Source organism: Hibiscus syriacus, unplaced genomic scaffold, assembly GCF_006381635.1.
Source record: "Hibiscus syriacus cultivar Baekdansim isolate YM2019G1 unplaced genomic scaffold, ASM638163v2 tig00112530_pilon, whole genome shotgun sequence".
Taxonomy (NCBI): Eukaryota; Viridiplantae; Streptophyta; class Magnoliopsida; order Malvales; family Malvaceae; genus Hibiscus; species Hibiscus syriacus.
The window spans coordinates 13,505-30,308 of NW_024063358.1; the positions used below are offsets into that span (position 1 = coordinate 13,505).

Below are 16,804 nucleotides of genomic sequence, written 5' to 3' on the forward strand. Positions count from 1 at the left end.
ATCGAGTTTTTAATTTTTTTTTGAGTTCAAGGCTTTTCGAGTTCAAGCTTATTTTTAAATTTTTCAAGTTCGAGTCTAGCTCAACAATACTCGAGTTCGTCTTGGCTCGTTTAACAAACGATGTCGTTTGATTTAATTTAAAAAAAAAACAAAATTGGTGGTTTTTTTTGGGTTTTCCCGATTTTCAACCTGTCGATTTGAACGGTTTAACGATTTTGACCGGTTTACTTGTAACAGTTTAACCAGTCTAGATTAAACCAAATTAGACAACGATTCCCGATTAAACTGACAGTTCAATATGATTTTCAAAACAATGATAAAAACATGCCAAGTTGCAGCTTTTCTCTTTCTAAAGCTCCATCATTCATCTCCCCCACCATTCTACTTTAGACTACAATTCAATAACCAATAAACCTAACCCTCTTCCATTTATAACTCTCCATTCCTTTTAACCTCAACAGAATAAAATAAAATTTCTTCTTTGTGTGAAACAGCCAGACGATGCATCAGTCCTCTCTTCGTACGCAATCCCAGCAAAAGTAAACAAAAAAAAAAAAAAAGTACCCCAAAGCTATTGACAGTTGCATCTTAATCATAAAATATTCTTACACAGAGGACAGTGCTAGCTGCAAACGCAAGTTAAGGACAGGGATTATGGAAAATGGAGGGAACATGTTCCCGGGGAACCATGGCCAAGCTGGTTACAGCAACATTAATCTGACCTGGGACATACGGGAGCTTAATCGTACTGCGAGCAAGAGATTCGAATGGGGAGGCAACAATAATATCAACGCCTTTAATTTGTACGCCACCAGTAGCAGCAGCGGCAGCACCGCCGCCACCTGGCGGAGATTGTCTCATCACCCTCCTCGACACTTCCTGAGTTAAATACTGCCCCATCGTTTATGTTCCTTCCTCACCATGTCGATACGTCGCTCGCTCAACACTTGAACCAGGAACACTCGATTTATACTGGAAACGGGTCTCGTATGCACCCCGACCCTCACCTCGTTTGCTTGAATCTAGGAAAGAGGCACTACTTCGAGGATTCCGCATCTCTGACTGAGCGACACCTGATCGGTGGTGGTGGGTTATCCGTAAAAAAGAAAGGTAAAGCGTATTACCATATTGATGGTGGTGGCAGCGGCGGTGCAAATGATGGTGTTGAGCCTGATTCGTCGTCTATAGCCGTCATGGGGACTCCGGCGACGGTACCACGATGTCTTGTCGAAGGTTGCGATGTTGAGCTGTTGAATGCGAAAGAGTATCACCGGAGGCATAAAGTTTGTGAGATGCACTCGAAGGCACCCAAGGTGATTGTGTTAGGGTTAGAGCAGCGTTTCTGTCAACAGTGTAGCAGGTGATCCTTTTTAATTCTCCCGTTCATTTCTCTCTTTTCCATTATACGGCTAAAAGTATGAATAAAAAAGTACATTACTCTTCACATTTCCCATTTTATCTAAGAAACAATTTTTTTTGCCTTGCTGCATTTGTATTCGTTCCTTTGCTTTATTGTACTAGGGTTTTACATATTTGCATACTGGCATGAAAGTAGTAAGAAATGTGGTAATTTATAAAGAGGTGATGGATGTATGTGGAAATGGGTGGGTTTCATGTGGTGTCAGAATTTGACGACTCGAAGAGGAGTTGCAGACGGAGATTGGCTGGCCACAATGAGCGTAGGAGGAAAACAGCTCATGATTCTTCTTCTAGGAACTGCTCAAGGTACTCTCTTTTTGCTTTTTCTAGTCGATTCTTTAATGTATATGATAATGTTGTTTACGGTTAGTTTTCCTTTTTTTTGCAGTATTTTCATGTTGAATCTGAACTTACTAGTTGGAAAGTGCATTTTGTTATGATTTATGAATCTTCTCCATTAGGGCTTTGTTTTTTTCTTTCATTTATTTGCTTTTGATCTGGTCAAGATTTCCATCTGCTGAGGTGGTCACAGTTGAATCCTTGTAGTTTGAACAGGCAGGTCTGAGCACGTGCTGTGCTGATATTCAATTTAGTACAGTTGACTAAACACATGAACGGACTATTGTCAAAACATCGGAACTGTACTTGGTGATGAAAGTAGTGTAGAAGTTAATTATGTGATTTATGAACTCAGGCTGAAAGTATGTTCTTCAGCAGAAATAAATTGATGACCGGGAGATTTCCATACCACCTATCGTCTTCAAAAGGACGTGCTCTCTCTCTTCTGTCATCTACAGCTGATTCTTGGATCTCCCGTCTGATCTCTCAGCAAGATCTAGTGCTGCCTTACGCGAGCTGATCGCTGAAAATCGTGCTGCTGTGCTGTCCCGGCAGCTTGTGCTCGATCGAGACTGGCACTTGAACCATGGGATAGAACATCTTGGAGATGCCCATCCTCGTTCTGACGTTCAGCAGCATCCTTTGTTTCCTCAGGGATGGGACGAGTTCCAGGAAACCGGTGCTGAGTTGACATTGAATCTTATGCAAGCTTCAAGCTCGGCGTCCGGAATGTTGTCTGTGAGGGCCAAATCCCAGGACGAGGAAGAGTGTTCGGAGTTGTGGAATTCCTTGGAGGGAACACATGTAGTTTGAATTGCATCTCCCATTTTTTATTTGGCTTCTAATATTTATCAGTATACCTACTTGATTTTATCACTTTCTTTGTAGCAGCAACTTCTTACGTTTGTTTAGTTGTTTTCATCTAACATTGTGCATCTCATAGCCGTCTCCCTCTCCCTCTCCCTCTCCCTCTCCCTCCCTCTCTCGTTTTCAATCTTAATTTCTCTCATTATTTTTGTACCATCTTTTTTCTTTGTTTTGTTTAGTCGATGGCGATACCAATAATCTAAATTTTAGTTGCCAACCTCCGGGATTATTAATTCTCTTATTTTTATAGTCTTATTTTTTGTAGTCTTTTTAATTTTGAATAAAATTATGTACTTGTGACACGTGTTTTCCTGTTCTTGTAATATAATTCTTATGATTTTGTGTGTTTTTGCATGCCTTTTTTTATAGTTTGATTCTTGAACAAAAATCATAACTATATTTATTTTTGATTGGTTTGTCGGTAGTCACTTATAGTCAGATTCTCTTTATTTGTCGATGTGATCAGAATTGTGTAACGAAGCAACCTGTTAGATTGTTTGGTTCTCTTTCACTCCTTTAATATTTCGTAAAACATCTCATTTGACAAACACAAGTTTCTATGAATGTTATTGGGTTTTTATTCTCAAAAAAAGTTTTATTTTTCTGCATATTTTTAGATTTAATATTTTACTTTTGTATGAGTTTTTATGATACGATATAATTTTGATTCCTTTTAATGTTAATTAAATCCAGTTGTCATTATTAAAAAAACATTATATATCTCATCTGTTTGGTTTCATTATAAAGTGATCATTTATGTTAAATTAATGGGTAATATCTTATTTCATCTTTAAACTAAAATTTATTTTAATATCTTTTCAATCTTTCTAAACAATAATTCCAAAATAAATTCAAAAAAATTCCGAATATGTTAAAACTCCACCTTGCAGGAGAGATTCGATATACTAAGAATGATCATACTGTTTCGATCCATAGTAGAAGACCTACTGTTTCGATCCATAGGCAAAGATTGTCGGTTTCTCTCAAACTTCGGCAATGAATTAAATCGATGTCCTAAAATTGTGGAGGTTGATACAGGCAGGCCGAAATCTAGATCTTGGAGAACCAATGCTCTATCAGATTTTGATGATGACTAGTCATATTCTGCTTCCGTGTCGAGTTCCAGCTGGTTTATCGATACCAGATAGTTGCCACTTTTGAGACACTGATAGGAGATTAACCGGAGAGGAATGCAAGTGCTCGGCACAAAGTATGCCTCAATTTTTCAATTTTTACGTCGGTAATGCAGCAGGATCAGGAGTGCATGTGCTGCCGAAAACTATTTTGGACGGTACATGGATTTCCCCAATTATATGGCAAATACAATCTTTCAAGGCCAAATTGAGGTCACAAAGTGCTCCCAAGCAAAAGCCAGAGGCGTAGCCGGAAAAATGACTTCCGCTCAAAGAAATGCCAGAGCCTAGATGTAGTTTAAGTGGAGTTGAGATGCAGAGATCATGTTCACAAGTTTAGGAAGCCATTAATTTCAAGAATGCAATGATGCGTAAGCTCGAAAGATTCTCAAAGTACAACAGAAATCCAGAAAGAAACTATTTGCAGAGGAAGTGGTGAATGTGGCGTGCAAATAATTAAAGATGCAGCATATGAACTTTGCCTCTATGGCTCTCTTGTACGTTAGTGAATAAACAAAGATAGGTAAGACCAAAAACACATAACGTGCAGATTCAAAGACACAGTTCTTTGACAAAACCAATGTTAACAAAGCTGTCAACAAAGCAAAGATTGATTGATAAATTTTGTCCATGTTCCCCTATCTATCAGATAATTCTGTTCAAATATGATTCCCACTAATTTCATTGCCACCTCCCTGTAAAGAGCAATGTTCGTATCAGACAGATCTCACAAATCTGCAAATAAGAACAATGGTAGTTTCAAATTAGGCGATTTTAAACATAAATCATCCATAGAAAATAATAGTGTGCAAGATGATGTTTGAGCTAAAAACATGAGAAGCAGCCTTTGTTTATGTCAGTGGTGGCTTGCGAGTGGGAGGAGGGGGGCAGGGAACCAAGTGAAAACAAGATTAGTGCATTAAGCATAAATCTGAATGGTCTCGGAATATGATATTCACCTTCCTGACATTCAGCTAAAGTAGGAAGGGAGAAACTACCAAAGAGAAGGAACTAAATGTTATTTGCAGTAACACATTTGCAAAATGGAAATGGCAGCCTCACATAACTCTCAAGGGATAAAAAAAGCACATGCAGAATTCAGCCTTTGTGATGCTGAATGCACTAGTGAAGAACTAGCATGTTTGCATTCAATAAATCACTACAATGCGAGAAATGGACCATGCTAAGAAACGCATCATGTAGCCTGCTTCCTAAGTTACTGAAAAAAAAAGAAAAAAGTGATTGAATAAAATTTCCATTTAGTAGCTTCTTCATCTTACAAATCCATCCTATATGATTATCATGACAATCTGTCCATAAGCAGTTGGCATAAATATCATTTGTTACCACGAAGGATAGAGATAGACTGATATCTAATCAATTTTACTTACCATGGTTTATCTTTTAACGCCACCAAGGATCTAAGCACGGCAGGACTAATCTTGTCAGCGAGGACACCTTTTTCTGATATCAAAAAGGATTTCTCCTTCACATAGCTTTGAAGTTTCTGAGCTTCAAGATCCAGTTTTGTTTTATCTGAATAACAGCAAGGACAAGAATTAAACTTCAAAGTTCAAGCACATGAATCATGAACAAGCTAGGAAAAAAATTCTAGCGACTATTAATGAGAATTCTGAATCATGCTCTATGCCCCAAATTACCACAAAAATGTTACTGTCTTAGCGAAAACAATAACACCAACAACATTTGATTGAGGTGACCAACAAAATCCAATCAGTTCTTCAACTACACAACAAAGCTCTATACAGAATTTTTAGTGAAGAATAAGTCCATTTAATTTTCTAAATATATTAAACATCGGAGTCTTAAAAATAAATTAACTTGTTGCAAATCAAACCTGTCTCCAAAATAGTGTGAGCAGCATGAAATGGTATCTTCGCAAAAACATCAGTTCCTGGGAACATCATCCATGTCCGCTCATTTGAGTCATGGTTGCCACAAGTAGCACAAACCTCCTTTACCAAAGGTCTTGATTCAGGGTTTCCAATATCCTTCATCACTGACTCAAAAGGGGATGGAACGCTAGTTTTTGTCGTCCGAGCCCTCTTCCTCAGTGCAGTAAGCGCTTCCCTGTTCCCATTCCTCTCTTTATCATTTTCAACCAGCTGCATTTACAAATTAATATGACTTTAAAACATTCAATTATTTGAAAATGGGAGAAAAAAAAACTTTAACATGCACCAAGGGGTAGTTATATTAACTACTTTAATAAAGAATGGAAGAAGCTTTAATTTGTTGTCTTGGATGAATAATTTTATTGGCCTACTCAACCTGGTGCAGTTGTCTGTTCTAGGAACTGAGAGTCTGAATATAAACTAAGGCTTACCTGATGTTTGGCTAATAGCAAGTGTTCAGCTTCAGTTTCAAGCTCAATCAAACTTTGCTGCAATAGCTTCATATTCTCATCCATTCCAAATCCCTTAAAATGAACCCTTTACCTGAAATTGAACAACGTTCATGCAAAACTGAAAATGGAAAAAAATCTATAACTTCAAAATTTAAGGCAAAACAAAGCTAGTACTTTTAATCAAGCCTTAAGAGTAAGATGGAAAATGAGAGGAATAAAAGGAACTTGCTTAGATTGAATAGTCTCCGATTTGCTAATTCTATAAAACAGCCGTAGATCATTTTGAAAAAACAGCGATAAATCAGGAATAAATCGAAAGCAAGAAAAATCAAAATAACTTACTCTAATCCAGTAAAAGGGTTTATACGGGAAAGATACCAGCGATAGAAACTGTAGCAAACTCCGCACTGCTCTCCGCTTTGTCGCAAAGCCTTCCGCAATTTCTCCAGGTAATATAAGAGTTGTTTTACAAGAAATAGATTCCCAGATGATTATCCGAGTATACGAATTTTTTTATACCATTCAGGGGAAAAGAGAAAAAGAACAATAAAAACCTTGATGAAATAAAGCATTACCAATCAATTTGAGGAGAAACCCTGTTACCCATAAACGAAAATAGGATGAAGTTATCACCAGTAGAAAATAGGATAAAGTTAATAATAGTCACTAAACTATCTTGAAATAATGTTTTTGATCACTGAACTTTTACAAATTATACAATAGAGATTAATCTTTTGATTTTATTACAAAATAGGCACCATCGTGGCACATTAAAATTGCATTAATCCAAGGGAAAAAAACCCATATCAATGGGCCTAAAACGCTATTAGACTGTTACACAAAGGCTTAATGTCTAAATAAGTGCCTAAACTATATATTTTGTGTTAAATAAGTACCTATATTTTTTTAATTCATTGGGTGTCTAATATTACAAATATTAGGACTTTAGCCTTTAGATGCTCAGACCGTCAACGGTATTAATTTTTCATGTTAAGTGACACGTGTCACAACTTGTTAATTTTAAAATTTTTATATAAAATTTAAATTTAAAATTATATTTTTTAAAAAGAAAACACATAAATTTTGAAATAACCCCTGAACTTTGAAAACCTTCATTTCAACCAGTCATCGAAGAAGCTCCACCCGACCTCCCTTCTTCCTGGTTACCAGAACCCCTATGGAATTGTGATCGGTTGACAATTGATCAACGACAAATTGACGTTTTAAATCCACGAACCTTAGGATGAAAACCGCGATCTCACGCAATTCTAATGGTGAATCGCAACAACTACGACAACATATAACTAGGATGATGGCAAGGACTACGTAAGAAGTAGTGGTCGTGGCTGAAGAGGGCAACCTCGAAGAATTAAAATTAGGATTTGAGATTATTTTATAATAAAAAAAATTAGAGATTTTTTAATAAATATAATAATACTTTTAATAGTTAAAAAAATTTAAATTTACCAGATTATTACGTTTATCATTTAACGGAAAAACCAAATAGGGGGAAAAATGTAGACATTTAGAACAGAAGACATAGTTTTTGCACTTATTTAGGCATTAAGCCTTACGCGAAATCCAAAGTCCAAAACCCAGTTCGGCTATTTCCGCTAGGGAATATGGTAGCTTACACGACATTTTGGCTCCTCGTCTCAACGGTTACTGAACACTTGAGCTGAGGCTTCGAGTTAAAATCCGAAATGCAGATTTATTGTGTAATGTATATGTTTAATCATGGATTTATTGTGTTAATAAAACTTATCTTCCTTCCAATTTGTTATTTTTCTAAGTTTAATGTTGTTAGAATATTCCTCTAGCATGAATATCATGCCTGATTTTATTTATATATGCACTAATATCTTAGACAAACATGTTTGCAGGAGTGTACTTGGGTCTGACAGGAGAAAAACTCAGTGGAGCTGAAATGATTTCTTGTGGTGTTGCAACACACTTCTCACACACTGAGGTTGGTACTGATGAAGAGCATGGCTGTTTCTTCCTCATAATTTATTGATCTTTCCCGGTTATGTAAGATTGGTGTATTTTGTTCCTATAACAGAAACTTCCGCTGGTTTAAGAAGACCTTGAAAATTTGGTAACCGATGATCCTTCTATCATTGACTCTACTTTGGAGAAATATAGTAATGTCGCCTATCCTGAAAAGATCAGTGCGTTGCTCAGGTTTGTTTTCTCATATAGGAGACCATATTTCGGTAACTGGTTGTAACAGCTAGCATTTCAGTGCTCTCTGGTGTCTAGCCCTTCCTTTTTTTCTGTCATAATCTACGATCGTTATTTTTAGTATATTCTAGTTATGAGTATTACATTACATATATAGGATTGAAGTGCTTGATAAATGTTTTGGACATGACACAGTTGATGAAATTATCGATGCTATGGTAAGCATTTTCTTTCTGTTTAAACTTTTTTCAGACTGTTGTACCCATAATGGCAGATTTCAAATCCTTGACCAATGCTTGATTCGAGAGTATCGGATGTCCTGTCAAGGGATATCTAAACAAATCTCTAACGACTTCTGTGAGGTACAAAATTTTTTAAGGTGTGTTTGGTTCGCAGAATGTAAGATTAACGGTGAGAATAAAAGATTACCAGGGAATAAGATTACTGGAATGTTACATTACTGTGTTTGGTTGGTTTGGTAGGAATGTAAGATTACAGTGTTTGGTTGAATGAATAAAATATTACTAGAATGTATATTTTAACAAATTGTCCTTGTTCTATATTTTTTAACAAATGAAATTCTAAATGTTTAAATAAAAATTATTTATATGAAAATTTTATTTGTTGATAATATATTACTTGAGTATTTAAATATATCATGTATTATTTTAATTTTAATTAATATCAAATTATACATAATTTATGTAAAAATATATTAAAATCTTACATCATGTAACTAAATGTTTACATTGTGAAAATTCTTCATAGATATTCATAATAATAAAAAGATATAAATTATTATTTTTATATAAGATATAATATTTATTATATCTTCTATATACAATAATTTATTTATTTATCTTTTATATTTATACTTAATTCTGCATACTTTATTATTTATCTCATGAATTTATATTACAAAAACATAATTCAAATAAGTAAGAAACTATAACACTAAAAATCATATTGTCTATAATTTTATATTTTACCATCATTCATCATTATCTTTGCTAATATTTTATCAAAGGAATGATAAAACCAATGGCCTTAAAAAATACAGCCAATACTTTATCTCGGTGAGACCTGATACCCTTCCACAATGGTTTTAAAACTGAGTCAAAGCTTTCAATACCATAGGGAGCAGCAGCCTCAGCAAGAGCAGCCAGAGACAAAGCAGTAATTGTCATCACCTTTTGATTCTCATCATTCAAACCATGTTCTATGATTTCTACTAGGGACTTTAAGTGAGGAAGAACCGCACAACCAATCAAAATAGCAATCTGCTGAACAATCTTGATCCCAGTGTAAAATCTCAGGGGATTCTTCGTTTCTATCTTTCAACTTTTGTTTTTGTTGCATGTTGTGGGTGGTTTTAAGTTGCTAGCTTAATAAAAAAAATCACATTTTTGTCTTTGGCTACTGGATTTTGGCAAGTTTTGGTTTCTTAATTGTAGGTTGTGTTAGGTTTTAGCTTTAGTAGCATGTAACATCCCAAACTACGAGTTAGTGACTAAATTATAAAATTTAAGAATTTGATGATTAAAGTGGAAAAGATGAATAGTTCAATGACTTATTTTAAAATAATTCCTTAAGGGTTATTAGTAATTATTAAAAGAATGAGAGGGCAGAATTATCATTTGATAGGAAAGATATTTTTTTCCTATATATGAATGAATCACGTGGGGAAAGGAGGAAGTTATCTTCTTCTTCTCCATCGTGAGCAAGAGAGCAAAGGTAAGATTTCTTAGTTTTTGATTATTAGTTGAATTTTAAGTTGGGTTTTGATCATTAGATGATAACTAAGCTTAAGGAGAGCTTAAGTTGTCTTATAATCAAAAGATGAGGAAGTTATAAGAGATTAAAGAAAATGAGTTTTTAATTGAATTTATGGAAAAGAGTCGACAAGTTAAATTTGAAGTTAAATTTGACTTGTCATCATGCTAATTAAGGAATATGAAGTGTTAGAATTGTATTTATAACATATTGAAATTTGAGTATGATTCTTGAATTACATATGAGGGATAGGATTTTGAGGTTAAAGATGGTTTTCATGAATATAAGTTGGTTTAAATAATGGTGGTTGGGTTTAATGACATGACAGGGGTTTAAAAAAGAAGAATTGAGTGAAGAATTGATGATTTTCGGGCTTAAAATACAATTTCTGGGCATAAGGAATCGGTACCCTATGAAGGGGTATCGATACCCCCTCTTGAACGAAAATTTTCAGTATGTGCAGGGGGAACAGATTCCCCCCTGAGGAGTATCGATTCCCCGGGAACAGATTCCCCCCTGGGGGGGTATCGATTCTCCCCTAAATGAAAAAAATGAAATTTGGTTCATAAAACCAGTTTAAGTTATTAACATCAAGTTTGAAGTTTATGCTTCTGATAAGTGTTTTGAAATGTTATAATTATGTAGATATTGAGCCTAAACAAGTTCCGGAATAATCAAAGGATTATGATCGAATCAAAGCAAGGCTAAGGTGAGTGCAATTTAATTGTACTGATGCTATCGAAAAATATTGGCTTGCGATGAGCCAGTGACGGAGTTACTATGGTAAGAAGTGACTCCTAAAATGTTATATGATTGATATTATTTTTATGAGTGCATTTTAGTTTATAATATTATAAGAAATTGGACTTGTGATAAGTCTATTTCCAATAGTTATAGTGTATGGAGTATTGATTATAAGGATGTGAATGACATGAAATGTATACTTGATTATATAATCTGATATGTGCTTATATGTGCTATATGATATATGTGATTCATGTGAAGCATATGAGAACAATTGATGACATGATTTGTATGATATATGAATTTATGAGTAAAGGCATATGTGAATATAATTTGTATGCATTATATGTCATGTGAACATAAGAGAATAAAAACATGTTATATGATATGAGGTTAGGTGATGAAACATAGATAAAATATATATGATGATATAAGAATAAGACATGAATCAAATGATATATATGTTTATGTGAATCCATGCAAAGTGATACGAGCTATGTGACATATGAATATGAATTTGTTGAAAACATTTTGATATTTCGATATAACAAATTAAGTTAAATGAATTTTAAGATTTTCCAAAATGATTTTCCAAGTATATTCGATATAATTATTCGAATATCAAAACATTACTCAAAATATTTCAAAAATCATTTTTAATCCTTACTTAAGTGTAAAATTAAGTTTTAATCTTAAAATAATTTCAAAATAATCTTTCAAAGTATTTCGAACCATTTCAAAGCCAAAAATTCCAGATTGCTCAGAGGGAACCGATTCCCCCCCAAGGGGTACCGATTCCCCCTGAATGGTTTGGCTCCGAGATTTCCAGAATGCTCGGAGGGAACCGATTCCCCCATAGGGGGTACCGATTCCCCCCTGTTCAACGGTCGAAATATTTGAATTTTACACTTAGGGAACCGATTCCCTATGAGGAGGAACCGATTCCCCCCACGCTCCAAGTTGTTTTATTAATTGTTTTCACACTAAAACGGCTATATTATCTTCATTAATTATCCCCAACGTTCAGAAGTGATTCAAGGTATATTTAAACAAGTTCTGAAGCCCTTGATCAATAAGAAATCATAGAGAAACAAGAGAGAAAGCATCAAACACCAAGTTTGTGCAAATCAAGCCAATTTTCCTTTCAATATTCATTTTGCTTTCAAGAACACCATTTGTGCTCATTTGTAATTATCTTTGAGTGTTCTTTTCTTGTTCTAGAATTGTGCAAACATCTTACCTTGTGAGGTTTTCTTGTAAGTTTGCAAATTTGTAATCTTCTCTTTGGGAAAAAGAGTGTTCTCAAGAGTTGGGGTATACTATTGAGGGATTTTGTAAGGTTATCTCTTTGGCCTCAAAAGAAAGAACAAATTAGTGAATTTGTTGGAAAATCCTTAGTGTGGATAGCTAAGGTAGTGGACGTAGACTTTGTTTGAGAAAGTCGAACCACTGTAAATCGGTGTGTAATTACTTTCAATTTTTCTGCAAAAGCTTCCACGAAATTTTTAATTGCCAATTCACCCCCTCTTGGCCGATTCCATCGATCGATTAACTCAACAATTGGCATCAGAGCCTAACTCATTTGAAGGTTTAATCGCCTCTTGAGTCGATTCGGGAAGAGTTATATCGATTATTAAAGTCATCAATGGCCTCCGCTTCAAACTTCGACTCCGGTCTCGATTCGATGCCCGTCAACAAGCCTCATTTCTTCAATGGAGCTAACTATGCCTATTGGAAGAATAGAATGATGTACTTCATTCAAGCAAGTGACATGGGAGCATGGAATGCTGTAGAAGAAGGATACATCAAACCTCTCACTCATCCAAGGTTGTGGAGTGAAGGAGAGACAAGAATGTTCCAGCTCAACTCCAAAGCCATCCATATTATTTTTTGTGCTCTTAGACCAGATGAATACGGAAGAGTTTCATCGTGTACAACCGCCAAAGAAATATGGGACAAGCTTCAAGTCACACATGAAGGTACAAATGAGGTAAAGAAATCAAAAATTAGTATTCTAACGCATAGCTATGAAAATTTCAAGATGAAACCAAATGAAGACATCAAAGCTATGACGGATAGATTTTCAACGATTGTCAATGGTCTCAAATCATATGGAGAGATCATCTCAAATGAAAAGCTTGTGAGGAAGTTAGTCTACTCCCTCCCAAAATCATGGCAATCAAAGAAGATGGCAATCATCGAGTCTAAGGACCTATCGTCCTTAACTCTTGAAGAACTTATCGGTTCACTCCTCACTCATGAGATGATGCTTGAAGATGAGGTGGACCTTGATAAAGTTGAAGAGACATCAAAGGAAAAGGAGAAGAAGAAAAATTTTGGAGTTGCTCTCAAATCCACAAAAGATGAGAGTGATTCTAATAATGATGATGATGACGAGGAAATGGCATTGTTTGCCAAACGGTTCAGAAAAATGATGAGACCTTACCAAGGAAGAAAATTCAAACGAAACGAAGGTCTCAAAAATGAACCAAAAGAGAAGGACCCAATTATTTGCTATGAATGCAAAAAGCCGGGGCATGTCAAATATGATTGCCCACAATTGAAGAAAAAGGGCCAATCAAAGAATAAGCACAAGGCTCATGTGGCTACATGGAGCGATGAAAGTTCCGATGAAGAGGAACAAGAAGTAGCAAACTTGTGCTTGATGGCATTCGGGGAAGATTCGAAGGTAACCTCTAACTCATCCGATTTTGATGATTTATCTTATGATGAGTTATTTGAGGAGTACAATGGGTTGGCTTCGGATTATGAGAAATTGTTTTTAAAATATAAAAATGATGTTTCAAAATTGAAAAATGAAAACAAACTCATATCCAAAACCAACAACGATCTTGAAAGTAAAATCAAAGATTTGCAAATCAAACTAGAAGAGTTTGAAAAGAAAAATTTAGATTTGCAAAATTTACTTTCAAAGATCAATGATGATCATCAAAAGAAAATTGATGATCTTAAAACTTCTTTTGATAAAGTTGGAACAAAATATTTTGAAAAAGGTGGAAATTCAAAATCCAACTTTGTTAGAAAAAGTTTTAGAAACTACAATCATAGAGGTCCCCAAAGAACCTCTAATGGAAAAATCATTAGAAGTATATGGGTTCCTAAAGAACTCATTACTACTAAAGATAAAAATATCCTACACAAATGGATACCTAAGGGGACTAGGATTTTGGAAACTAATGAATATGGACCCAAAAGAATTTGGGTACCAAAAATCAAAAATTAATCTATGTTTGTAGGGAAAGGAGCATTGCTACAAGGCACGGGAAACAAATTCAAATTCATGGTACCTTGATAGTGGATGCTCAAGACATATGACCGGAGACAAAAGCCGGTTCATTGAGCTTAACGCCAAAAATGGAGGAGAAGTGACTTTTGGAGACAATTCAAAAGGTCACATTGAAGGTATTGGTACAATAGGTAATACCTCTTCCATACAAATTAAGAATGTTTTATATGTGAATGGATTAAAGCATAATCTATTGAGTATTAGTCAATTATGCGATAAAGGATTCAATGTCTTATTTGAAATTAATGGTTGTAAAGTCATTGACATTGCATCTAATCGGATTATGCTTGTTGGTCATAGAATAGGAAACATTTACATGGTGCATTTAGATTCTATTGATATGACTAATTTATGCCTAGTTGCTAAGGATGAGCATGATAGTTGGTTATGGCATAGGAGACTAAGTCATGCCAGTATGAGTGTTTTGCAACGGTTAATTCAAGGAGACTTAGTAAGAGGGTTGCCTAAGCTTAAATTTGATAATGATAAAATCTGTGATGCTTGTGCTAAAGGAAAACAAAAACGAGTTTCTTTTAAATCTATTAATGATGTATCAACTAGTAGAGTATTACAATTGATCCATTTAGATCTTTTTGGGCCAACTAGAACTACTAGCTTGGGAGGAAAACAATATGCATTTGTCTTGGTAGATGACTATTCTAGATACACTTGGGTTCTATTCTTAAGTACTAAAGATGAAGCATTAGAAAATTTCATCACATTTTCAAAAATAATCCAAAATGAAAAAGGTTACTCTATCACTAGTGTTAGAAGTGATCATGGAACTGAGTTTGAAAATCTTGGATTTATTGAGTTTTGTAATTCTAATGGTATTAGCCATAATTTTTCAGCACCTCCCCTCAACAAAATGGAGTTGTTGAGAGGAAAAATCGAACTTTAGAAGAAATGGCTAGAACCATGCTTTGTGAAAATAATTTGCCAAAATATTTTTGGGCGGAAGCCACAAATACCGCTTGTTATGTTGTAAATCGAGTAATGATTAGGCCAATTTTAAAGAAAACTCCATATGAAATTCTCAAAAATAAAAAGCCTAACATTAGCTATTTTCATCCTTTTGGATGTAAATGTTTTGTTTTAAACAACGGTAAAGAAAACCTTGGCAAATTTGATGCTAAAAGTGATGAAGGAATTTTTCTAGGTTATTCCTTAAATTCTAAAGCTTATCGTGTATTTAATAAAAGAACTTTAGTTGTAGAAGAGTCTATACATGTTGTTTTCGATGATAATCCCCTTCCGAGAAAGGATTCTTCTGTTAATGATGATGTAGGTATTGTACAAGCAAATGACGTTAGACATGACGTTGGAGAATCATCATCAAAGGAAGAAACAAAAGATGAGGAAACTCATGATCCCCTCGAGAATCCAACCAGTGAAGAAAGGGAAGTATCTTTTCCAAGAGAGTACAACTATGTCAAGGATGGTGAAATTATAGGTGATCCATCAAAAGGGGTAACTACTCGATATTCTCTTAGAAATATCTGTAATTATGTTGCATTTATTTCATGCATAGAGCCTAAGAACATCAAAGAAGCATTAAAAGATGAACATTGGATTATGGCTATGCAAGAAGAATTAAATCAATTTGAGAGAAGTAAAGTATGGACATTAGTTGAAAGGCCTAGTAATAAATCTACTGTAGGTACTAGATGGGTTTTTAGAAATAAACTTGATGAAAGTGGTAATATAGTGAGGAACAAGGCTAGACTTGTTGCTCAAGGCTATACTCAAGAAAAGGGCATAGACTATGATGAAACATACGCTCCCGTAGCTAGGATGGAAGCAATTAGAATGTTATTAGCATTTGCATGTTTCAATGAATTTAAATTATATCAAATGGATGTTAAAAGTGCATTTTTAAATGGTTTTATAAAAGAAGAAGTGTACGTGGAACAACCTCCAGGTTTTGAAGATTCAAATTTACCGGATCATGTTTTAAAATTGACAAAAGCTCTTTATGGTTTAAAACAAGCTCCTAGAGCTTGGTATGAAAGATTGTCAAATTTTTTAATTGAAAAAGGTTTTTTAAAAGGAAAGGTTGACATTACATTGTTTTTAAAGAGAAAAGGTAAAGATTTATTAGTAGTTCAAATTTACGTTGATGATATAATATTTGGTTCTACTAATGATGTTCTTTGCCAAGAATTTTCTAAGCTAATGAAAAGTGAGTTTGAGATGAGCATGATGGGGGAGCTCTCATTTTTCTTGGGACTCCAAATCAAGCAAAGAAAAGATGGCATCTTCATTAATCAAGCTAAGTACGTCAAAGATATGCTCAAGAAGTTTGGACTGGAAAATGGGAAACCTCATAACACTCCAATGAGCTCTTCAACAAAGCTTGACTTAGATGAAGGAGGTAAATGTGTAGATGTTAAATTATATAGGTCAATGATTGGCTCTTTGCTTTATCTAACCGCAAGTAGACCGGATATTATGTTTAGTGTTTGCTTGTGTGCTAGGTTTCAATCATGTCCTAAAGAATCACATTTACTAGCTGTTAAGAGAATCTTTAGATACCTTAAGGACACTCCTAGTTTAGGACTTTGGTATCCTAGAGACACTAGCTTTAGCTTGCATGCCTTTTCTGATGCGGATTATGGAGGATGCAAATTAGATAGGAAAAGCACCTCCAGTACTTGCCAATTCCTTGGA

The 16,804-nt window shown here is 34.8% G+C and overlaps 1 protein-coding gene and 3 pseudogenes across 2 annotated transcripts; 3 read left to right on the top strand and 1 right to left on the bottom strand.

Annotated features, from left to right (window-relative positions):
• Positions 1 to 353: 353 nt before the first annotated feature.
• On the top strand, positions 354 to 2,598 carry LOC120181633 (annotated as a pseudogene).
• A 938-nt stretch (positions 2,599 to 3,536) lies between these two features.
• On the top strand, positions 3,537 to 4,197 carry LOC120181679 (annotated as a pseudogene).
• A 177-nt stretch (positions 4,198 to 4,374) lies between these two features.
• Positions 4,375 to 6,680, bottom strand: LOC120181652. 2 transcript variants are annotated; one of them, XM_039186739.1, is made up of 5 exons: positions 6,469 to 6,602; positions 6,106 to 6,211; positions 5,617 to 5,884; positions 5,150 to 5,294; positions 4,375 to 4,493 (listed from the first exon to the last, which is right to left on the bottom strand). In XM_039186739.1, coding segments are annotated over exons 2-5 (498 nt in total). In that variant the 5' UTR covers positions 6,190 to 6,211; positions 6,469 to 6,602; the 3' UTR covers positions 4,375 to 4,492. The 2 variants fall into 2 exon arrangements, with proteins under 2 accessions (XP_039042670.1, XP_039042669.1); XM_039186738.1 differs by having other exon boundaries at positions 4,376 to 4,493; positions 6,106 to 6,217; positions 6,469 to 6,680.
• A 1,319-nt stretch (positions 6,681 to 7,999) lies between these two features.
• The window catches only part of LOC120181722, a 33,582-nt pseudogene continuing 24,777 nt past the window's right edge, over positions 8,000 to 16,804 (top strand).

Bases quoted from the DNA above. Each gene is read 5' to 3' on its own strand.
- LOC120181652 (XM_039186739.1), bottom strand. From the start codon at position 6,189: ATGGATGAGAATATGAAGCTATTGCAGCAAAGTTTGATTGAGCTTGAA. The intron at 5,885-6,105 runs GTAAGCCTTAGT...TTGTAAATGCAG, and splicing joins TGCTATTAGCCAAACATCAG to CTGGTTGAAAATGATAAAGA. The intron at 5,295-5,616 runs GTTTGATTTGCA...GCTGTTATTCAG, and splicing joins TCACACTATTTTGGAGACAG to ATAAAACAAAACTGGATCTT.